The 24,066-nt window shown below is 53.1% G+C and overlaps 1 protein-coding gene across 4 annotated transcripts in view; it reads left to right on the top strand.

Annotated features, from left to right (window-relative positions):
- The window catches only part of LOC121269363 (NACHT, LRR and PYD domains-containing protein 3-like), a 112,368-nt gene that overhangs the window by 58,412 nt on the left and 29,890 nt on the right, over positions 1–24,066 (top strand). For all 4 annotated transcript variants that reach the window (XM_041173942.1, XM_041173943.1, XM_041173941.1 and 1 more), the window contains one exon: positions 4,007–4,177. In XM_041173942.1, the coding sequence (XP_041029876.1) occupies positions 4,007–4,177 (171 nt within the window). The remainder of the gene's footprint in view (positions 1–4,006; positions 4,178–24,066) is intronic.

The following is a 24,066-nucleotide window of genomic DNA, read 5'->3' as shown; positions in this document are numbered from 1 at the left end:
CTCCCAACCTCAGCCCCAACACATTCATTCCCCCCCACTCAACCTCACCCCCGATACCTTCATTCCCCCCCAACCTCACCCCCCGACATCTTCAATGCCCTCACCAACCTCAGCCACCAGACACCTTCATTCCCCCCCACCAACCTCACCACCCCGACATTTTCATTCCCATCCTCCCAACCTCACTCCCCCAGACTCTTTCATTCCCACCCTCCCAACCTCAGCCCCCCCCAACACCTTCATTCCCCCTCCAACATCACCCCCGGCACCTTCATTCCCACCCTCCCCACCTCACGCCCGACATCTTCATTCCCACCTTCTTAACCTCACACCCCCAGACTCTTTCGCTCCCGCTCTTCCAATTTCACCCCCCGACACCTTCATTCCCCCTCCAACATCAACCCCGACACCTTCATTCCCACCCTCCCAACCTCACGCCCGACACCTTCATTCTCACCTTCTCAACCTCACACCCCTGAAGTCTTCATTCCCCCCCTCCCAACCTCACCTCCAACACCTCTCCTCTCCCATGTTGATCCTAGTCTTTTTTTCTCCCACCCCCTTGACCATCATTCATTGTGGGCATCAATGGTGACTTTCTAACTTCCATGGGCTGCTTTGCAGCAGCACCATGTCCACAAGAATCCACCCAGCATTCTATGTTCATTTCTCCAGTGTGCTTTTGTTGTTGGCTCCAGTATCTTCTCGGATGTCCATGATGTGAACAAGGCCCTGGTGGTAAGCCCTGACTGTTGCATGGCACAGTTGTCAAAACTTGTTCGGCACCGACGTGTTGTATTGTTGACGTGGAAGGAGAATCTAGAGGGTGGGATGAGTCCGGCAGGCTAGCTTATAATGATATGCAGATGTATTGCAACGTGGTTCTTGATGTCTGATGGCAGATAACACGCCCTCCTTTTTTGGGCTGAGCAGACGATTGCAAACTGGTTTTCCAATGTCGTGAAACTGATTTTTGGCCTTCTCACCACATTGTTGGCTCATGCGGCCGAACACCCCGATGACAGCTGGCACAGAAAATCCCGCCCATTGTCTTTAAATCGTGCAGGTCTCTTAATAGTATGCCTGTTGGCTGTTCATCTGGGAGATGTTTCTTGTCTGGAGAGTGTTGTTCCCACAGCATTATTGCCTTGGTGATGGTTGTTGTTCCTTTGCGGTTGTTGGGGACTCTGGGACCTCTAGGGTTCACAGTTGTTCTGAGTTGCCAGCTATGGAATTGTGTGTCAGTATTTCCTCCCGATACCTTTGTGTTGTCTCTTTTTTTTTAGTTTGGAGCTCACACAGCTTGGTTCATTGCAGAATTCAGTTTATCATATGTTTTCAAATGTATATACTCGGCTGGAATCTTGGCCTTCAAATCTTTGAGTTCAGCTCTGATGTGTACATTTCCCTGTAGAAGTGCTTCATTTATCTTCAGCTCATGCTATCTGCCTGAAGTGGGTGGCAGCTATCTTGTGATTTATTTGAATATTGTCTCCCACAGGAAACACGCTGTTTTGCTGGCGGGCAGCCTCCAATTGCCCGCCACACCATGACCTTGCAGAGAGTGGTTAAGGTCTGGACTGCACTGCCTGAGAGTGTGTTGGGTACACGTTCAATTGAAGCATCCCAAAGGGAATTGCACTTTTATCTAAAAAGAAATAATGTGCAGGTTTATGGGGAGAAGGCGAGGGAAAGGCACTTAGTGAATTGCTAATTCAGAGAGCCAGTGCAGACACCTTCGGCTAAGTGTTCATGGCAGAGGTCACATGACTATGGAAAGACAGGTTGTTGACTTAGTAATTATTGCATTTCAAAACCAAAAAATGGGGACTGCCCACTGACCTGATGGTCTCTGTGCTGGTCTAGAGTGCGGGGGAATAATGTGACGATGCAGCCTCTGAGGTCCCCTCCTTCTCCTCTTCTGAGGTGGATGGCCATCTCCGATCACAGCAGCCCTTGATTTGCAAGAGAGAGAACAATATTAGACAGTCTCCAGAGGAGATGAGGCTAGATGCAGATGTGAGGGTGTGTGTGAGAGAGTGAGTGATAATGTCACTTGAGCTGGCAGTGAGTCAGGTGCCAGTGCATGTGTGATGGCCTTATGAGTGTGTGAGTTTAGAGTAATGAGGTGATAGCCTTACCATGGCAGCACGGATAAGATCATTTGATGGCCGACTCCTTGTTTGCAGCATTGGCACTGACCATCTCTGCCCCCACCTCTCAAGCTGGAATGGTGAGACGGATGGGCCTCCTGCAGCTTGGGTGGGGGTAGAGGACATCGCGGCGGGCCTCCTTTGTGTGTAGGAGGTGTCCCAGGGATACATCACTCAATCGAGAGGCTGCCCTCTTCTTGGCTTCTGGGGCCATGTCTTCACCAGTGCCCTCCTGGGCTGCAAGCATTGAGAAGTATGCATGCAGCTGCAGTTTAAATATGGTGCCCCGCATGAGGAAACAGCAAGGGATGCCTACTACATGTGGCCACTCAGGCTTGGCAGTGCAGGAGTCAACTCTGACTGACCAGGACCCTGCGCAGAGAGGCTGACATGACTCTGACATGTCAATGCTGCTGCCTGGGCATTGCCAGTGACTGGGTGGGGATGAACTTTCTACCAATTTCACTTTTATCCTATTCACATGTAAGGCTGTAAGCTTAACATTGTGTGCTGCACTCACCTTGTCAGAACAGATCATAACATTGATCCTTTTGCCACCCTATAGCCACATGCCCCATGCCTGCTCACCTCCTCGGCAATCTCCATTCAGACTTGCTTGCATGAATGGACTGGTCTTTTCTTCCTCCTGTTCTGAGGAATCAGGACCTCTCTCCGAACCCGAGCAGCCTGGAGAAGCACCTCCAAGGAGGCATCAGTGAATTGGGGAATAACCTTTAATTTGTCTTCTGTCATTTCAGCCCTTCGTTCAGTAACCAGGGCCCCCTCCAAAACTGCTGCCTTTAAAGATGCCGCCAGAATTGCCTGAACTGGGTCCTCCCCTGCAGAGAGTGGTTAAGGTCTGGACTGCACTGCCTGAGAGTGTGTTGGGTACACGTTCAATTGAAGCATCCCAAAGGGAATTGAACTTTTATCTATAAAGAAATAATGTGCAGGTTTATGGGGAGAAGGCGAGGGAAAGGCACTTAGTGAATTGCTCATTCAGAGAGCCAGTGCAGACACCTTCGGCTAAGTGTCCTCCTTCTGCTCTGTAACGATTCTGTCATTTGGCTGGCTCTGGCAATATTGTGTCCATAACTGGAGTTGGTTAGCTCAGTTGGCTTGGTGGCTAGAGTTTGATGTAGAATGATGCTCATGTTGAGGATTTGATCCTCATCCTAGCTGTGGTAGTTCATGAAGTCCTGCCTGCTCTCATTACCCTAAGTTTGTTCGGTAGTGTCTCTCAAGCTACATGTAGCACATTGTCTCTCTCTCTCATGGTGAGAGACACTAACGGTCCTTTGTGGACTACGGCTAAATTACCTAACCCTGCCTGCGCTATCACATCAGCAGTTTTCACTCTAAATTCCCTGCCATTACCTTCATTCCCACTAAAAGTTCCTGAGCCACTGACCATCCCATAGTCCTCCCTAACGACTCAGAGTAAGGAGATGGGGATTCTGTGCTTTTATCTTGCCCCATCAGCCCTTTTGTCATTTAATCACTCTTGCACTTCCATTCTGTTCTTCCCTTGCCACAACCCCCATCCCCATTTCCCTGTCGCTTAAAACAATTCAAATTTGCTGCTATTTCCCAGTTCTAAAACAGCTTATCCAACTGAAACATTAACTCTGTTTCATTCTCAAAAATACTTCCCAACCTGCTGAGTATTCCCAGCATATTGCATTTAAATTTCAGATTCATAACATCAATAGTATTTTTCCTTCTGTGTAAATGGCAATTCTGTTTTTGAGTGTCCCACCCGGTACATTGTCATTATCAATAGTGGTATTCTTTAAAAAAAACATTCGGGATTTACCCTGATTCCTGTTATCTTTTCCCCCTCTGGTCTCCAGTCTGCATTGTAATGCTCTCACTGATTCTTGCGCCATGGATCTTGTCTCTGCTCTGGGAACAAACCAGTCACTGACGAATCTGGACCTGAGTGATAATAACCTGGGAGATTCAGGAATGAAACGATTGTCTGCGGCTCTGAAGAACACAGATTGTAAAATAGAGAGACTGAGGTCAGTACTAGACTGTGAGATTGTGTTCATGATGACTGGATATCGACAATGTACTTTGAGCACTGTTATTAGTACAATAAATAAACCTGTGCACTATTATCAGAATCACTGATAGAAACGTAGAAACAGAGAGATGAGGAGCAGGTTATTCGGCCCTTCAAGCCTGGTCCACTATTCAGTATGATCATGGCTGTAACTCTAGCTCGATGCCATACTCCCACTGTTTCCCCATCCTGCTTGATGCCTTTAGTGTCTAGGAATCTATCTACATCTTTTTAAAATATATTCAATGACTTGGCCTCCACTGCCTTCTATGGTAGAGAATTCCACAGGTTCACCATGCTCTGAGTGAAGAAGCTCCTCACTCTCTCGCGCTGTTTTATTGCTCTGGCTCCGCTCTCAGTCTCACTCATTCTCGCGCTAGTTTATCTCCCCGGACTCCACTCTCGCTCTCACTCTGTCTCTCGTGCTGGTTTATTTCTCAGGCTCAACTCTCGGTCTCACTCTCTCTCTCTCTCTCTAGCACGCTTTTATCTCCCTGGCTCTACTCTCGGTCTCACTCTTTCTCGAGCTGTTTTATCTCCCCAGCTCCGCTCTTGGTCTCGCTCTCCCTTCCGCTGTTTTATTTCCCCGGCTCCTCACTCGGTCTCACTCTTCCTCGCGCTGTTTTATCTCCCCGGCTCCGCTTTTGGTCTCATTCTCTCTCGCGCTTTTTTATCTCCCCGGCTCCGCTCTCGGTCTCACTCTCTCTTGGGCTGTTTTATCTCCCTGGTTCCGCTCTCCGTCTCTCTGTTTCTCGCACTGTTTTATCTCCCTAACTCCACTCTCGGTCTCATTCTTTATCGCACTTTTAATCTCCCCGGCTCCACTCTCGGTCTCACTCTTTCTCACGTTGTTTTATCTCCCTGGCTCGGCTCTCGGTCTCACTCTTTCTCGCACTGTTTTATCTCACCAGTTCCGCTCTCGGTCTCACTTTCTCTTGGACTGTATTGTCTACCTGGCTCTACTCTCGGTCTCACTCTTTCTCACGCTGGTTTCCTCCCAGCCTCCACTCTCACTCTCAGTCTCTCTCGCACTGTCTTATCTCCCCGACTCCACTCTCGGTCTCACTCTTTATCACGCAGTTTAACCTCCCCAGCTCCACTGTCGGTCTCACTCTCCCTCGCACTGTTTTAACTCCCCAGCTCCGCTCTCGGCGTCACTCTCCCTCGCGCTGTTTTATCTCCCCGACTCCGCTCTCGGTCTCACTCTTTATCGCGCAGTTTAACCTCCCCAACTCCACTCTCGGTCTCACTCTCCCTCACACTGTTTTAACTCCCCAGCTACGCTCTCGGCCTCACTCTCCCTCACGTTGTTTTATCACCCCAACTTCACTCTCAGTCTCACTCTTTCTCTCGCTGTTTTATCTCCCAGGCTCTGCTTTCGGTCTCATTCTCCCTCGTGCTGTTTTATTTGCCCGGCTCCGCTCTCGCTCTCACTCTTTCTCACGCTGATTTTTTCCCCCAGGCTCCACTCTTGGTCTCATTCTCTCTCGCGCTGGTTTCCTTGCAGCCTCCAATCACTCTCAATCTCTCTCGCACTGTTTTATCTCCCCGGCTCCGCTTTTAGTCTCACTCTTTCTCGCACTGTTTAATCTCCCCGGCTCCACACTTGGTCTCACTCTTTCTCGCGCTGTTTAATCTCCTCGGCTCCACTCTCGGTCTCACTCTCCCTCGCGTTCTTTTATCTCCCCGGCTCCGCTCTCGGTCTCCCTCTCCCTCGCGCTGTTTTATCTCACCAGTTCCGCTCTCGGTCTCACTCTTTCTTGGACTGTTTGTCTACCCGGCTCCACTCTCGGTCTCACTCTCCCTCGCGCTGGTTTCCTCCCAGCCTCCACTCTCTCTCAGTCTCTCTTGCACTGTCTTATCTCCCCGACTCCACTCTCAGTCTCACTCTTTATCACGCAGTTTAACCTCCCCAGCTCCACTGTCGGTCTCACTCTCCCTCGCACTGTTTTAACTCCGCAGCTCCGCTCTCGGCCTCACTCTCCCTCGCGCTGTTTTATCTCCCCGACTCCGCTCTCGGTCTCACTCTTTATCGCGCAGTTTAACCTCCCCAGCTCCACTCTCGGTCTCACTCTCCCTCACACTGTTTTAACTCCCCAGCTACGCTCTCGGCCTCACTCTTCCTCACGTTGTTTTATCACCCCAACTTCACTCTCAGTCTCACTCTTTCTCTCGCTGTTTTATCTCCCAGGCTCTGCTTTCGGTCTCATTCTCCCTCGTGCTGTTTTATTTGCCCGGCTCCGCTCTCGCTCTCACTCTTTCTCGCGCTGATTTTTCCCCCAGGCTCCACTCTTGGTCTCAATCTCTCTCGCACTGTTTTATCTCCCCGGCTCCGCTCTTAGTCTCACTCTTTCTCGCACTGTTTAATCTCCCCGGCTCCACACTCGGTCTCACTCTTTCTCGCGCTGTTTAATCTCCTCGGCTCCACTCTCGGTCTCACTCTCCCTCGCGTTCTTTTATCTCCCCGGCTCCGCTCTCGGTCTCCCTCTCCCTCACGCTGTTTTATCTCACCAGTTCCGCTCTCGGTCTCACTCTTTCTTGGACTGTTTGTCTACCCGGCTCCACTCTCGGTCTCACTCTCTCTCGCGCTGTTTTGTCTCCCCGGCTCTGCTCTCGATCTCACTCTCCCTCGCGCCTTTATCTCCCCGGCTCCGCTCTTGGTCTCACTCTTTCTCACGTTGTTTTATCACCCCAGCTCTGCTCTCAATCTCACTCTCTCTTGCGCTGTTTTATCACCCCGGCTCCGCTCTCGGTCTCAATCTCCCTCGCTCTTTTATCTCCCCGGCTCCTCTCTTGGTCTCACCCTTTCTCACGCTGTTTAATCTCCCCAGCTCCACTCTTGGTCTCACTCTCTCTCACGCTGTTTTATCACCCTGGCTCCGCTCTCAGTCTCACTCTTTCTTGCGTTGTTTATCTCCCTGGCTCTGATTTTGGTCTCACTCTTTCTCGCGCTGCTTTATCCCCCAGGCTCCACTCCAGCTCTCACTTTCTCTCGCGCTGGTTTCCTCCCAGCCTCCACTCTCACTCTCAGTCTCTCTCGCACTGTTTAATCTCCCCCGCTCTGCTCTTGGTCTCATTCTTTCTCGCGCTGTTTAATCTCCCCGGCTGCGCTCTCGGTCTCACTCTCTGTCGCGTGGCTTAACCTCCCTGGCTCCGCTCTCGGTCTCACTCTCTCTCGCACTGTTTTAACTCCCCAGCTCCGTTCTCGGTCTCACTCTCCCTCGCGTTGTTTTAGCTCCCAGGCTCTACTCTCGTCTCACTCTCTTTCTCGCGCTGTTTTATCTCGCCGGCTCTGCTCTCGGTCTCACTCTTTCCCGCACTGCTTTACTTCCCTGGCTCCGCTCTTGGTCTCATTCTCCCTCGCGCTGTTTTATCTCCCTGGCTCCGCTCTCGGTCTCACTCTCCCTCGCGCTTTTATCTCCCTAGCACCTCACTCGGTCTCACTGTCCCTAACGCTGTTTTATCTCCCTGGCTCTGCTCTCAATCTTACTCTTTCTCACGCTGTTTTATCTCCCTGGCTCAAGTCTCGGTCTCACTCTTTCTTACGCTGTTTTATCTCCCCGGCTCTGCTCTCGGTCTCACTCTCTCTCGCGCTGGTTTCCTCCCAGCCTCCACTCTCACTCTCAGTCTCTCTCGCACTATTTTATCTCCCCCGTTCTGCTCTTGGTCTTACTCTTTCTTGCGCTGTTTAATCTCCCCGGGTCTGTTCTCAGACTCACTCTCTGTCGCACGACTTAACCTCCCCAGCTCCACTCTCGGTCTCACTCTCTCTCGCACTGTTTTAACTCCCTGGCTCCGCTATCGGTCTCCCTCTCCCTCGCGTTGTTTTATCTCCCCGGCTCTACTCTCGGTCTCACTCTGCCTCGCACTGTTTTATCTCCCTGGCTCCGCTCTCAGTCTCACTCTCTCTCGCGCAGTTTTATCTCCCCGGCTCCACTCTTGGTCTCACTCTCATTTGCGCTGTTTTATCTCCCCGGCGCTACTCTCGGTCTCACTCTCTCTCGTGCTGTTTTATTTCCCCCGCTCTGCTCTCGGTCTCACTCTTTCTCACGCTGTTTAATCTCCCCGGCTCCACTCTCGGTCTTACTCTCTCTCACGCACTGTTATCTCCCCGGCTTCGCTCTCAGTCTCACTTTTTCTCGCGTTGTTTTATCACCCCAGCTCCGCTCTCAGTCTCACTCTTTCTAGGACTGTATTGTCTACCCGCCTCGGCTCTCGGTCTCACTCTCTCTTGTGCTGTTTTGTCTCCCCGGCTCTACTCTCAGTCTCCCTCTTTCTCACATTGTTTTATCTCCCTGGCTCCACTCTCAGTCTCCCTCTCCCTCGCGCTGTTTTCTCTCCATGGCTTCGTTCTCGGTCTCACTCTTTCTCGCGCTGTTTTATCCCTCCGGCTCCGCTCTCGGTCTCACTCTCCCTCGCGCTATTTTATCTCCCCGGCTCTGCTCTCGGTCTCACTCTTCCTCGTGCTTTTATCTCCCTGGCTCCGTTCTCGGTCTCACTCTTTTCTCACGTTGTTTTATCACCCCAGCTTTGCTCTCAGTCTCCCTTTCTTGCGCTGTTTTATCTCCCCGGCTCCGCTCTTGGTCTCACTCTCTCTCATACTGTTTTATCTCCCCGGCTCTACTCTCGGTCTCAATCTTTCTGGCGCTGTTTTATCTCCCCGGCTCCGCTCTTGGTCTCAATCTTTCTCACTCTTTTATCTCCCTGGTTCCACTCTCGGTCTCACTCTTTCTCCCGCAGTTTTATCCCCCCGGCTCCGCTCTTGGTCTCACTCTGTCTCGCACTGTTTAATCTCCCCGGCTCCACTCTCGTTCTCACTCTTTCTCGCGTTGTTTTACCACCCCAGCTCCGCTCTCAGTCTCACTCTTTCTCCCGCAGTTTTATCTCCCCGGCTCCACTCTTGGTCTCACTCTGTCTCGCACTGTTTAATCTCCCCGGCTCCACTCTCGGTCTCACTCTTTCTCGCACTGTTTTATCTCACCAGTTCCGCTCTCGGTCTCACTCTTTCTTGGACTGTATTGTCTACCCGCCTTGGCTTTCGGTCTCACTCTCTCTTGCGCTGTTTTGTTTCCCCGGCTCTACTCTCAGTCTCCCTCCTTCTCACATTGTTTTATCTCCCTGGCTCCGCTCTCAGTCTCCCTCTCCCTCATGCTGTTTTATCTCCATGGCTTCGCTCTCGGCCTCACTCTTTCTCACGCTGTTTTATCTCTCCGGCTCCGCTCTCAGTCTCACTCTCTCTCGCGCTGTTTTATCTCCCCGACTCTGCTCTCGGTCTCACTCTCCCTCGTGCTTTTATCTCCCTGGCTCCGTTCTAGGTCTCACTCTCTGTCGCGCGGCTTACCCTCCCTGGCTCCGCTCTCATCCTCACTCTCGCTCGCACTGTTTTATCTCCCCAGCTCTATTCTCGGTCTCACTCTCTTTCACACTGTTTTATCTCTCTGGCTGTATTCTCGGTCTCACTCTCTCTCTTGCCGTTTTATCTCCCCGGCTCTGCTCTCGGTCTCACTCTTTCCTGCACTGTTTTATCTCCCCAGCTCTCCTCTGGGTCTCACTCTTTCTCGCGCCGTTTTATCTCCCCGGCTCTACTCTCGGTCTCACTCTTTTTCGCGCCGTTTAATCTCCCCGGCTCCACTCTCAGTCTCACTCTTTCTCGCACTGTTTTATCTCCCCAGCTCCGCTCTCGGACTCACTTTCTCTCGCGCACTTTTATCTCCCCGGCTCCGCTCTCGGTCTCCCTTTTTCTCGCGTTGTTTTATCACCCCAGCTCCGCTCTCAGTCTCACTCTTTCTCGCGCTGTTTTATCTCACCAGCCCCGCTCTCGTTCTCATTCTCTCTCGCGCTGTTTTATCTTCCTGGCTCCGCTCTCGGTCTCACTCTCTTTCTCGCGCTGTTTTATCTCCCCATCCCCACTCTCGGTTTCACTCTCCCTCGCGCTGTTTTATCTCGCCGGCTTCACTCTCGGTCTCACTCTTTCTCGTGCTGATTTATCCCCCAGTCTCTACTCTAGCTCTCACTCTCTCGCACGCTGTTTTAGCACCCCAGCTCCACTCTCGGGCTCACTCTTTCTCGTGCTGATTTATCTCATCAGCTCTGCTCTCAGTCTCGCTTTTTCTCACGCTGATTTATCCCCCAGGCTCCACTCTTGGTCTCACTCACTTTCGCGCTGGTTTCCTCGCAGCCTCCACTCACTCTCAGTCTCTCACACTGGTTTATCTCCCCTGCTCTGCTCTCGGTCTCAATATTTCTCACACTGTTTTATCACCCTGGTTCCCCTCTCGGGCTCGCTCTTTCTCCTGCAGTTTTATCTCCCCGCTCCGCTCTTAGTCTCACTCTTTCTCGTGCTGTTTAATCTCCCCGGCTCCACTCTCGGTCTCACTCTTTCTTGGACTGTATTGTCTACCTGGCTCGGCTCTCGATCTCACTCGCTCTTGTGCTGTTTTGTCTCCCCAGCTCCATTCTTGGTCTCACTCACTTTCGCGCAGGTTTCCTCGCAGCCTCCACTCACTCTCAGTCTCTCTCACACTGTTTTATCTACCCCGCTCTGCTCTCGGTCTCACTCTTTCCCGCACTGCATTATCTCCCCAGCTCCGCTCTTGGTCTCTCTCTGTCTCGCACTGTTTTATCTCCCTGGCTTCGCTCTCGGTCTCACTCTCTCTCGCGCTGTTTTGTCTCCTCGGCTCTACTCGGTCTCCCTCTTTCTCACATTGTTTTATCTCCCTGGCTCCGCTCTTAGTCTCACTCTCTCTCGCGGTGTTTTATCTCCATGGCTTCGCTCTAGCTCTCACTCTTTCTCACGCTGTTTTATCGACCCGGCTCCGCTCTCGGTCTCACTCTCCCTCGTGCTTTTATCTCCCTGGCTCCGTTCTCGGTCTCACTCTTTCTCACATTGTTTTGTCTCCCTGGCTCCGCTCTCTGTCTCACTCTCTCTTGCGCTGTTTTATCTCCCTGGCTCCGCTCTCGGTCTCACTCTCTTTCTCGCGCTGTTTTATCTCCCCATCCCCACTCTCGGTTTCACTCTCCCTCGCGCTGTTTTATCTCGCCGGCTCCACTCTCGGTCTCACTCTTTCTCGTGCTGATTTATCCCCCAGTCTCTACTCTAGCTCTCACTCTCTCGCACGCTGTTTTAGCTCCACTCTCGGTCTCACTCTTTCTCGTGCTGATTTATCTCGCCAGCTCTGCTCTCGCTCTCACTCTTTCTCGCGCTGATTTATCCCCCAGGCTCCACTTTTGGTCTCACTCACTTTCGCGCTTGTTTCCTCACAGCCTCCACTCACCCTCACTCTCTCTCGCGCTGTTTAATCACCCCGGCTCTACTCTCGGTCTCACTCTCCCTCACGTTGTTTTATCACCCCAACACCACTCTCAGTCTCACTCTTTCTCTCGCTGTTTTATCTTCCTGGCTCTGCTTTCGGTCTCAATCTCCCTCCCGCTGTTTTATCTCCCTGGCTCCGTTCTCGCTCTGACTCTTTCTCGCGCTGATTTATCCCCCAGGCTCCACTCTTGGTCTCACTCACTTTCGCACTGGTTTCCTCGCAGCCTCCACTCACTCTCAGTCTCTCTCACACTGTTTTATCTCCCCGGCTCCGCTCTTAGTCTCACTCTTTCTCGCGCTGTTTAATCTCCCCGACTCCACTCTCGGTCTCACTCTTTCACGCGCTGTTTAATCTCCCGGCTCCACTCTCGGTCTCACTCTTTCTCGCACTGTTTAATCTCCCCGGCTCCAGTCTTGGTCTCACTTTTTCTCGCGTTGTTTTATCACCCCATCTCCGCTCTCAGTCTCACTCTTTCTCGCGCTGTTTTATCTCACCAGTTCTGCTCTCGGTCTCATTCTTTCTTGGACTGTATTGTCTACCCGCCTTGGCTCTTGGTCTCACTCTCTCTTGCGCTGTTTTGTCTCCCTGGCTCAACTCTCAGTCTCCCTCTTTCTCACATTGTTTTATCTCCCTGGCTCCGCTCTCAGACTCCCTCCCTCGCGCTGTTTTATCTCCATGGGTTTGTCTCGGTCTCACTCTCGCGCTGGTTTTTGTCCCCAGTTCCGCTCTCGGTCTTACCCTCTCTCGCGCTGTTTTATCTCCCCGGCTACACTCTCGGTCTCACTCTCCCTCCGCACTGTTTTATCGGCCAGGCTTCGCTCTCGGTCTCACTCTCTCTCGCGCTGTTTTATCTCTCCGGCTTCGCTCTCAGTCTCTCTCTCCCTCGTGCTTTTATCTCCCCGGCTCCGTTCTCGGTCTCACTCTTTTCTCACATTGTTTTATCACCCCAGCTCTGCTCTCAGTGTCACTCTCTGTCGCGCACTTTTATCTCCCCGGCTCCGCTCTCGGTCTCACCCTTTCTTGGACTGTATTGTCTAACCGCCTCGGCTCTCGGTCTCACTCTCTCTTGCGCTGTTTTGTCTCCCCGGCTCTACTCTCAGTCTCCCTCTTTCTCACATTGTTTTATCTCCCTGGCTCCGCTCTCAGTCTCCCTCTCCCTCGCGCTGTCTTATCTCCATGGCTTCGCTCTCGGTCTCACTCTTTCTCACGCTGTTTTATCTCTCCGGCTCCGCTCTCGCATTCACTCTCCCTCGCGCTGTTTTATCTCCCCGACTCTGCTCTCGGTCTCACTCTCCCTCGTGCTTTTATCTCCCTGGCTGCGTTCTCGGTCTCACTCTTTTCTCACGTTGTTTTATCACCCCAGCTCTGCTCGCAGTCTCCCTCTCTCTCGTGCTGTTTTATCACCCCGGCTCCACTCTCGGTCTTACCCTCTCTTGCGCTGTTTTATCTCTCCAGCTCCGCTCTCGGTCTCACTCTCCCTCACGCTGTTTTATCTCTCCGGCTCCGCTCTCGGTCTCACTCTCCCTCGTGCTTTTATCTCCCTGGCTCTGCCCGTGGTCTCATTCACTGTCGCGCGGCTTAACCTCCCTGGCTCCGCTCTCGTTCTCACTCTCTTTCGCACTGTTTCATCTCCCCAGCTCTATTCTCGGTCTCACTCTCTCTCACGCCGTTTTATCTCCCCGGCTCTGCTCTCGGTCTCACTCTTTCCCGCACTGCTTTATCACCCCGGCTCCGCTCTTGGTCTCACTCTTTCTCGCGCTGTTTAATCTCCCCGGCTCCACTCTCGGTCTCACTCTTTCTCGCACTGTTTTATCTCACCAGTTCTGCTCTCGGTCTCACTCTTTCTTGGAGTGTATTGTCTACCTGGCTCGGCTCTCGGTCTCACTCGCTTTCGTGCTGTTTTGTCTTCCCAGCTCCACTCTTGGTCTCACTCACTTTCGCGCTGGTTTCCTCGCAGCCTCCACTCACTCTCAGTCTCTCTCACACTGTTTTATTTACCCCGCTCTGCTCTCGGTCTCGAACTTTCTCACACTGTTTTATCTCCCTGGTTCCACTCTCGGGCTCACTCTTTCTCCCGCTGTTTTATATCCCCGCTCCGCTCTCAGTGTCACTCTTTCTCGTGCTGTTTAATCACCCCGGATCCACTCTCGGTCTCAGTCTCTCTCACGCAGTTTTATCTCCCCGGCTCTGCTCTCGGTCTCACTCTTTCCCGCACTGCGTTATCTCCCCGGCACCGTTCTCAGTCTCCCTCTCCCTCGCGCTGTTTTATCTCCATGGCTTCTCTCTCGTTCTCACTCTTTCTCGCTGTGTTTTATCGTCCCGGCTCCGCTCTCGGTCTCACTCTCTCTCGCGCTGTTTTATCTCTCCGGGTCCGCTCTCGGTCTCACCCTCCCTCGTGGTTTTATCTCCATGGCTCCGTTCTCGGTCTCACTCTTTCCTCACGTTGTTTTATCACCCCAGCTCTGCTCGCAGTCTCACTCTTTCTCGCGCTGTTTTATCTCCCCGGCTCCGCTCTCGGTCTCACTCTCCCTCGCACTGTTTTATCGGGCTGGCTCCACTCTCGGTCTCACTCTCCCTCGCGCTGTTCTATCTCCCCGGCTCTGCTCTCGGTCTCACTCTTTCCCACACTGCTTTATCTCCCTGGCTCCACTCTCGGTCTCACTCTTTCTTGCACTGTTTTATCTCCCCGGCTCCACTCTCGGTCTCACTCTTTCTTGCACTGTTTTATCTCCCCGGCTCCACTCTCGGTCTCAATCTTTCTTGGAGTGTATTGTCTACCTGGCTCGGCTCTCGGTCTCACTTGCTCTCGTGCTGTTTTGTCTCCCCAGCTCCATTCTTGGTTTCACTCACTTTCGCGCTGGTTTCCTCGCAGCCTCCACTCACTCTCAGTCTCTCTCACACTGTTTTATCTACCCCGCACTGCTCTCTGTCTCGATCTTTCTCACGCTGTTTTATCTCCCTGGTTCCACGCTCGGGCTCACTCTTTCTCCCGCAGTTTTATTGCCCCGCTCCGCTCTTAGTCTCACTCTTTCTTGCACTGTTTAATCTCCCCGGATCCACTCTCGGTCTCACTCTCCCTCACATTGTTTTATCTCCTCAACTCCACTCTTTCTCGCGCTGTTTTATCTCACCAGTTCCGCTCTCGGTCTCACTCTTTCTTGGACTGTATTGTCTACCCGCCTTGGCTCTCGGTCTCACTCTCTCTTGCGCTGTTTTGTCTCCATGGATCTATTCTCATTCTCCCTCTTTCTCACCTTGTTTTATCTCCCTGGCTCTGCTCTCAGTCTCCCTCTCCCTCGCGCTGTTTTATCTCCATGGCTTCGCTCTCGGTCTCACTCTTTCTCGCGCTGTTTTATCTCCCCGGCTCCGCTCTCGGTCTTACCCTCTCTCATGCTGTTTTATCTCCCTGGCTACACTCTCGGTCTCACTCTCCCTCGCGCTGTTTTATCGGCCCGACTCCGCTCTCGGTCTCACTCTCTCTTGTGCTGTTTTATCTCTCTGGCTCCGCTCTCAGTCTCACTCTCCCTCGTGCTGTTTTATCTCTGCGCCCCCGCTCTCGGTCTCACTCTTTCTCGCGCTGTTTTATCGTCCCGGCTCCGCTCTCGGTCTCACTCTCTCTCGCGCTGTTTTATCTCTCTGGCTCCGCTCTCGGTCTCACTCTCCCTCATGCTTTTATCTCCATGGCTCCGTTCTCGGTCTCACTCTTTTCTCACGTTGTTTTATCACCCCAGCTCTGCTCGCAGTCTCACTCTCTCGCGCTGTTTTATCTCCCCGGCTCCACTCTCGGTCTCACTCTCCCTTACACTGTTTTATTGGGCCGGCTCCGCTCTCGGTCTCACTCTCCCTCGCGCTGTTTTATCTCCCTGGCTCTGCTCTCGGTCTCACTCTCCTTCGTGCTTTTATCTCCCTGGCTCCGTTCTCGGTCTCACTCTTTTCTCACCTTGTTTTATCTCCCTGGCTCTGCTCTCAGTCTCCCTCTCCCTCGCGCTGTTTTATCTCCATGGCTTCGCTCTCGGTCTCACTCTTTCTCGCGCTGTTTTATCTCCCCGGCTCCGCTCTCGGTCTTACCCTCTCTCATGCTGTTTTATCTCCCCGGCTACACTCTCGGTCTCACTCTCCCTCGCGCTATTTTATCGGCCCGACTCCGCTCTCGGTCTCACTCTCTCTTGCGCTGTTTTATCTCTCTGGCTCCGCTCTCAGTCTCACTCTCCCTCGTGCTGTTTTATCTCTGCGCCCCCGCTCTCGGTCTCACTCTTTCTCGCGCTGTTTTATCTCCCTGGCTCCGTTCTCGGTCTCACTCTTTTCTCACGTTGTTTTATCACCCCAGCTCTGCTCGCAGTCTCCCTCTCTCTCGTGCTGTTTTATCACCCCGGCTCCACTCTCGGTCTTACCCTCTCTTGCGCTGTTTTATCTCTCCAGCTCCGCTCTCGGTCTCACTCTCCCTCACGCTGTTTTATCTCTCCGGCTCCGCTCTCGGTCTCACTCTCCCTCGTGCTTTTATCTCCCTGGCTCTGCCCGTGGTCTCATTCACTGTCGCGCGGCTTAACCTCCCTGGCTCCGCTCTCGTTCTCACTCTCTTTCGCACTGTTTCATCTCCCCAGCTCTATTCTCGGTCTCACTCTCTCTCACGCCGTTCTATCTCCCCGGCTCTGCTCTCGGTCTCACTCTTTCCCGCACTGCTTTATCACCCCGGCTCCGCTCTTGGTCTCACTCTTTCTCGCGCTGTTTTATCTCCCCGGCTCCACTCTCGGTCTCACTCTTTCTCGCACTGTTTTATCTCACCAGTTCTGCTCTCGGTCTCACTCTTTCTTGGAGTGTATTGTCTACCTGGCTCGGCTCTCGGTCTCACTCGCTTTCGTGCTGTTTTGTCTTCCCAGCTCCACTCTTGGTCTCACTCACTTTCGCGCTGGTTTCCTCGCAGCCTCCACTCACTCTCAGTCTCTCTCACACTGTTTTATTTACCCCGCTCTGCTCTCGGTCTCGAACTTTCTCACACTGTTTTATCTCCCTGGTTCCACTCTCGGGCTCACTCTTTCTCCCGCAGTTTTATATCCCCGCTCCGCTCTCAGTGTCACTCTTTCTCGTGCTGTTTAATCACCCCGGATCCACTCTCGGTCTCAGTCTCTCTCACGCAGTTTTATCTCCCCGGCTCTGCTCTCGGTCTCACTCTTTCCCGCACTGCGTTATCTCCCCGGCACCGTTCTCAGTCTCCCTCTCCCTCGCGCTGTTTTATCTCCATGGCTTCTCTCTCGTTCTCACTCTTTCTCGCTGTGTTTTATCGTCCCGGCTCCGCTCTCGGTCTCACTCTCTCTCGCGCTGTTTTATCTCTCCGGGTCCGCTCTCGGTCTCACCCTCCCTCGTGGTTTTATCTCCATGGCTCCGTTCTCGGTCTCACTCTTTCCTCACGTTGTTTTATCACCCCAGCTCTGCTCGCAGTCTCACTCTTTCTCGCGCTGTTTTATCTCCCCGGCTCCGCTCTCGGTCTCACTCTCCCTCGCACTGTTTTATCGGGCTGGCTCCACTCTCGGTCTCACTCTCCCTCGCGCTGTTCTATCTCCCCGGCTCTGCTCTCGGTCTCACTCTTTCCCACACTGCTTTATCTCCCTGGCTCCACTCTCGGTCTCACTCTTTCTTGCACTGTTTTATCTCCCCGGCTCCACTCTCGGTCTCACTCTTTCTTGCACTGTTTTATCTCCCCGGCTCCACTCTCGGTCTCAATCTTTCTTGGAGTGTATTGTCTACCTGGCTCGGCTCTCGGTCTCACTTGCTCTCGTGCTGTTTTGTCTCCCCAGCTCCATTCTTGGTTTCACTCACTTTCGCGCTGGTTTCCTCGCAGCCTCCACTCACTCTCAGTCTCTCTCACACTGTTTTATCTACCCCGCACTGCTCTCTGTCTCGATCTTTCTCACGCTGTTTTATCTCCCTGGTTCCACGCTCGGGCTCACTCTTTCTCCCGCAGTTTTATCGCCCCGCTCCGCTCTTAGTCTCACTCTTTCTTGCACTGTTTAATCTCCCCGGATCCACTCTCGGTCTCACTCTCCCTCACATTGTTTTATCTCCTCAACTCCACTCTTTCTCGCGCTGTTTTATCTCACCAGTTCCGCTCTCGGTCTCACTCTTTCTTGGACTGTATTGTCTACCCGCCTTGGCTCTCGGTCTCACTCTCTCTTGCGCTGTTTTGTCTCCATGGATCTATTCTCATTCTCCCTCTTTCTCACCTTGTTTTATCTCCCTGGCTCTGCTCTCAGTCTCCCTCTCCCTCGCGCTGTTTTATCTCCATGGCTTCGCGCGCTGTTTTATCTCCCCGGCTCCGCTCTCGGTCTTACCCTCTCTCATGCTGTTTTATCTCCCTGGCTACACTCTCGGTCTCACTCTCCCTCGCGCTGTTTTATCGGCCCGACTCCGCTCTCGGTCTCACTCTCTCTTGTGCTGTTTTATCTCTCTGGCTCCGCTCTCAGTCTCACTCTCCCTCGTGCTGTTTTATCTCTGCGCCCCCGCTCTCGGTCTCACTCTTTCTCGCGCTGTTTTATCGTCCCGGCTCCGCTCTCGGTCTCACTCTCTCTCGCGCTGTTTTATCTCTCTGGCTCCGCTCTCGGTCTCACTCTCCCTCATGCTTTTATCTCCATGGCTCCGTTCTCGGTCTCACTCTTTTCTCACGTTGTTTTATCACCCCAGCTCTGCTCGCAGTCTCACTCTCTCGCGCTGTTTTATCTCCCCGGCTCCACTCTCGGTCTCACTCTCCCTTACACTGTTTTATTGGGCCGGCTCCGCTCTCGGTCTCACTCTCCCTCGCGCTGTTTTATCTCCCTGGCTCTGCTCTCGGTCTCACTCTCCTTCGTGCTTTTATCTCCCTGGCTCCGTTCTCGGTCTCACTCTTTTCTCACGTTGTTTTATCACCCCAGCTCTGCTCTCGGTCTCATTCTCTGTCATGCGGCTTAACCTCCCTGGCTCCGCTCTCGTTCTCACTCTCTCTCGCACTGTTTTAACTCCGTGGATCCGCTCTCAGTCTCACTCTCCCTCGTGCTGTTTTATCTCCCCGGCTCTATCCTCGGTCTCACTCTCACGCCGTTCTATCTCCCTGGCTCCGCTCTCGGTTCATTCTCTGTCGCGCGGCTTCACTTCGCTGGCTCCGCTCTCGTTCTCACTCTCTTTCGCACTGTTTCATCTTCCCGGCCCTATTCTCGGTCTCACTCTCTCTCACGTCGTTCTATCTCCCCGGCTCTGCTCTCGGTCTCACTCTTTCCCGCACTGCTTTATCACCCCGGCTCCGCTCTTGGTCTCACTCTTTCTCGCACTGTTTTATCTCACCAGTTCCGCTCTCGGTCTCACTCTTTCTTGGACTGTATTGTCTACCTGGCTCGGCTCTCGGTCTCACTCGCTCTCGTGCTGTTTTGTCTTCCCAGCTCCACTCTTGGTCTCACTCACTTTCGCGCTGGTTTCCTCGCAGCCTCCACTCACTCTCAGTCCCTCTCACACTGTTTTATCTACCCCGCTCTGCTCTCGGTCTCGATCTTTCTCACACTGTTTTATCTCCCTGGTTCCACTCTCGGGCTCACTCTTTCTCCCGCAGTTTTATATCTCCGCTCCGCTGTCAGTGTCACTCTTTCTCGCGCTGTTTAATCTCCCCGGATCCACTCTCGGTCTCAGTCTCTCTCACGCAGTTTTATCTCCCCGGCTCTGCTCTCGGTCTCACTCTTTCCGGCACTGCGTTATCTCCCCGGCTCCGTTCTAAGTCTCACTCTTTCTCACATTGTTTAATCTCCCTGGCTCCGCTCTCAGTCTCCCTCTTACTCGCGCTGTTTTATCTCCATGGCTTCGCTCTCATTCTCACTCTCCCTCGCGCTGTTTTATCTCCCTGGCTCCATTCTCGGTCTCACTCTTTTCTCACGTTGTTTTATCGCCCCAGCTCTGCTCTCGGTCTCATTCTCTGTCGCGCGGCTTAACCTCCCTGGCTCCGCTCTCGTTTTCACTCTCTCTCGCACTGTTTTAACTCCTTGGATCCGCTCTCAGTCTCACTCTCCCTTGCGCTGTTTTATCTCCCCGGCTCCGCTCTCGGTCTCACTCTCTTTCCCACTGTTTTATCTCCCCAGCTCTATTCTCGGTCTCACTTTCTCTCACGCCGTTCTATCTCCCTGGCTCTGCTCTCGGTCTCACTCGTTCTCACGCTGTTCTATGTCTCCGGCTCCGCTCTCAGTCTCAGTCTCCCTCGCGCTGTTTTATCTCCCTGGCTCTGCTCTCGGTCTCATTCTCTGTCGCGCGGCTTAACCTCCCTGGCTCCGCTCTTGTTCTCACTCTCTTTCGCATTGTTTCATCTCCCCGGCTCTATTCTCGGTCTCACTCTCTCTCACGCCGTTCTATCTCCCCGGCTCTGCACTCGGTCTCACTCTTTCCCGCACTGCTTTATCACCCCGGCTCCGCTCTTGGTCTCACTCTTTCTCGCGCTGCTTAATCTCCCCGGCTCCACTCTCGGTCTCACTCTTTCTTGCACTGTTTTATCTCACCAGTTCCGCTCTCGGTCTCACTCTTTCTTGGACTGTATTGTCTACCTGGCTCGGCTCTCGGTCTCACTCGCTCTCGTGCTGTTTTGTCTTCCCAGCTCCACTCTTGGTCTCACTCACTTTCGCGCTGGTTTCCTCGCAGCCTCCACTCACTCTCAGTCTCTCTCACACTGTTTTATCTACCCCGCTCTGCTCTCGGTCTCGATCTTTCTCACACTGTTTTATCTCCCTGGTTCCACTCTCGGGCTCACTCTTTCTCCCGCAGTTTTATATCCCCGCTCCGCTGTCAGTGTCACTCTTTCTCGCGCTGTTTAATCTCCCTGGCTCTGCTCTCGGTCTCACTCTTTCCCGCACTGCGTTATCTCCCCGGCTCCACTCTAAGTCTCACTCTTTCTCCCATTGTTTAATCTCCCTGGCTCCGCTCTCAGTCTCCCTCTCCCTCGCGCTGTTTTATCTCCCCGGCTCCGCTCTCGGTCTTACCCTCTCTTGCCCTGTTTTATCTCCCCGGCTCTATTCTCGGTCTCACTCTCTCTCACGCCGTTCTATCTCCCCGGCTCTGCTCTCGGTCTCACTCTTTCCCACACTGCTTTATCACCCCGGCTCTGCTCTCGGTCTCACTCTTTCTCGCGCTGTTTAATCTCCTCGGCTCCACTCTCGGTCTCACTCTTTCTCGCATTGTTTTATCTCCCCAGCTCCACTCTCGGTCTCAATCTTTCTTGGAGTGTATTGTCTACCTGGCTCGGCTCTCGGTCTCACTCGCTCTCGTGCTGTTTTGTCTTCCCAGCTCCACTCTTGGTCTCACTCACTTTCGCGCTGGTTTCCTCGCAGCCTCCACTCACTCTCAGTCTCTCTCACACTGTTTTATCTACCCCGCTCTGCTCTCGGTGTCGATCTTTCTCACGCTGTTTTATCTCCCTGGTTCCACTCTCGGGCTCACTCTTTCTCCTGCAGTTTTATCTCCCCGCTCCGCTCTTAGTCTCACTCTTTCTTGCACTGTTTAATCTCCCCGGATCCACTCTAGGTCTCACTCTCCCTCACGTTGTTTTATCTCCTCAACTCCACTCTTTCTCGCGCTGTTTTATCTCACTAGTTCCGCTCTCGGTCTCACTCTTTCTTGGACTGTATTGTCTACCCGCCTTGGCTCTCGGTCTCACTCTCTCTTGCGCTGTTTTGTCTCCATGGCTCTATTCTCATTCTCCCTCTTTCTCACCTTGTTTTATCTCCCTGGCTCTGCTCTCAGTCTCCCTCTCCCTCGCGCTGTTTTATCTCCATGGCTTCGCTCTTAGTCTCACTCTTTCTTGCACTGTTTAATCTCCCCGGATCCACTCTAGGTCTCACTCTCCCTCACGTTGATTTATCTCCTCAACTCCACTCTTTCTCGCGCTGTTTTATCTCACTAGTTCCGCTCTCGGTCTCACTCTTTCTTGGACTGTATTGTCTACCCGCCTTGGCTCTCGGTCTCACTCTCTCTTGCGCTGTTTTGTCTCCATGGCTCTATTCTCATTCTCCCTCTTTCTCACCCTGTTTTATCTCCCTGGCTCTGCTCTCAGTCTCCCTCTCCCTCGCGCTGTTTTATCTCCATGGCTTCGCTCTCGGTCTCACTCTTTCTCGCGCTGTTTTATCTCCCCGGCTCCGCTCTCGGTCTTACTCTCTCTCATGCTGTTTTATCTCCCCGGCTACGCTCTCGGTCTCACTCTCCCTCGTGCTGTTTTATCGGCCCGACTCCGCTCTCGGTCTCACTCTCTCTTGCGCTGTTTTATCTCTCTGGCTCCGCTCTCAGTCTCCCTCTCCCTCGCACTGTTTTATCTCCATGGCTTCGCTCTCGTTCTCACTCTTTCTCGAGCTGTTTTATCGTCCCGGCTCCACTCTCGGTCTCACTCTCTCTCGGGCTGTTTTATCTCTCTGGCTCCGCTCTCGGTCTCACTCTCCCTCGTGCTTTTATCTCCATTGCTCCGTTCTTGGTCTCACTCTTTTCTCACGTTGTTTTATCACCCCAGCTCTGCTCGCAGTCTCACTCTCTCGCGCTGTTTTATCTCCCCGGCTCCGCTCTCGGTCTTACCCTCTCTTGCGCTGTTTTATCTCCCTGGCTACACTCTCGGTCTCACTCTCCCTCACACTGTTTTATTGGGCCAGCTCCGCTCTCGGTCTCACTCTCCCTCACGCTGTTTTATCTCCCTGGCTCTGCTCTCGGTCTCACTCTCCCTCGTGCTTTTATCTCCCTGGCTCCGTTCTCGGTCTCACTCTTTTCTCACGTTGTTTTATCACCCCAGCTCTGCTCTCGGTCTCATTCTCTGTCGCGCGGCTTAACCTCCCTGGCTCCGCTCTCGTTCTCACTCTCTCTCGCACTGTTTTAACTCCTTGGATCCGCTCTTGGTCTCACTCTCCCTCGCGCTGTTTTATCTCCCCGGCTCTGCTCTCGGTCTCACTCTCACACTGTTTTATCTCCCCGGCTCTGTCCTTCGGTCTCACTCTCTCTCACGCCGTTCTATCTCCCTGGCTCCGCTCTCGGTCTCATTCTCTGTCGCGCGGCTTCACCTCCCTGGCTCCGCTCTCGTTCTCACTCTCTTTCGCACTGTTTCATCTTCCCGGCCCTATTCTCGGTCTCACTATCTCTCAGGCCGTTCTATCTCCCCGGCTCTGCTCTCGGTCTCGCTCTTTCCCGCACCGCTTTATCACCCCGGCTCCGCTCTTGGTCTCACTCTTTCTCGCGCTGTTTAATCTCCCCGGCTCCACTCTCGGTCTCACTCTTTCTTGCAATGTTTTATCACCCCGGCTCCGCTCTTGGTCTCACTCTTTCTCGCACTGTTTTATCTCACCAGTTCCGCTCTCGGTCTCACTCTTTCTTGGACTGTATTGTCTACCTGGCTCGGCTCTCGGTCTCACTCGCTCTCGTGCTGTTTTGTCTTCCCAGCTCCACTCTTGGTCTCACTCACTTTCGCGCTGGTTTCCTCGCAGCCTCCACTCACTCTCAGTCCCTCTCACACTGTTTTATCTACCCCGCTCTGCTCTCGGTCTCGATCTTTCTCACACTGTTTTATCTCCCTGGTTCCACTCTCGGGCTCACTCTTTCTCCCGCAGTTTTATATTCCCGCTCCACTCTCAGTGTCACTCTTTCTCGCGCTGTTTAATCTCCCCGGATCCACTCTCGGTCTCAGTCTCTCTCACGCAGTTTTATCTCCCTGGCTCTGCTCTCGGTCTCACTCTTTCCGACACTGCGTTATCTCCCCGGCTCCGCTCTAAGTCTCACTCTTTCTCACATTGTTTAATCTCCCTGGCTCCGCTCTCAGTCTCCCTCTCACTCGCGCTGTTTTATCTCTCCGGCTCCGCTCTCGGTCTCACCCTCCCTCGTGCTTTTATCTCCATGGCTCCGTTCTCGGTCTCACTCTTTTCTCACGTTGTTTTATCACTCCAGCTCTGCTCGCAGTCTCACTCTTTCTCGCGCTGTTTTATCTCCCTGGCTCCGCTCTCGGTCTTACCCTCTCTTGCGCTGTTTTATCTCCCTGGCTACACTCTCGGTCTCACTCTCCCTCGCACTGTTTTATCGGGCCGGCTCCGCTCTCGGTCTCACTCTCCCTCGTGCTGTTTTATCTCCCGAGCTCTGCTCTCGGTCTCACTCTCCCTAATGCTTTTATCTCCCTGGCTCCGTTCTCGGTCTCGCTCTTTTCTCACGTTTTTTTATCACCCCAGCTCTGCTCTCGGTCTCATTCTCTGTTGCGCGGCTTGACCTCCCTGGCTCCGCTCTCGTTCTCACTCTCTCTCGCACTGTTTTAACTCCTTGGATCCGCTCTCAGTCTCACTCTCCCTTGCGCTGTTTTATCTCCCCGGCTCCGCTCTCGGTCTCAGTCTCTTTCACACTGTTTTATCTCCCCGGCTCTATTCTCGGTCTCACTCTCCCTCGTGCTTTTATCTCCCTGGCTCTGCTCTCGGTTTCATTCTCTGTCGCGCGGCTTAACCTCCCTGGCTCCGCTCTTGTTCTCACTCTCTTTCGCATTGTTTCATCTCCCCGGCTCTATTCTCGGTCTTACACTTTCTCA

Source organism: Carcharodon carcharias, chromosome 24, assembly GCF_017639515.1.
Source record: "Carcharodon carcharias isolate sCarCar2 chromosome 24, sCarCar2.pri, whole genome shotgun sequence".
In the NCBI taxonomy this organism is placed as follows: Eukaryota; Metazoa; Chordata; class Chondrichthyes; order Lamniformes; family Lamnidae; genus Carcharodon; species Carcharodon carcharias.
The sequence above is the reverse complement of the archived record's forward strand: the minus strand, read 5'-3'. Positions and strand labels throughout refer to the sequence as shown.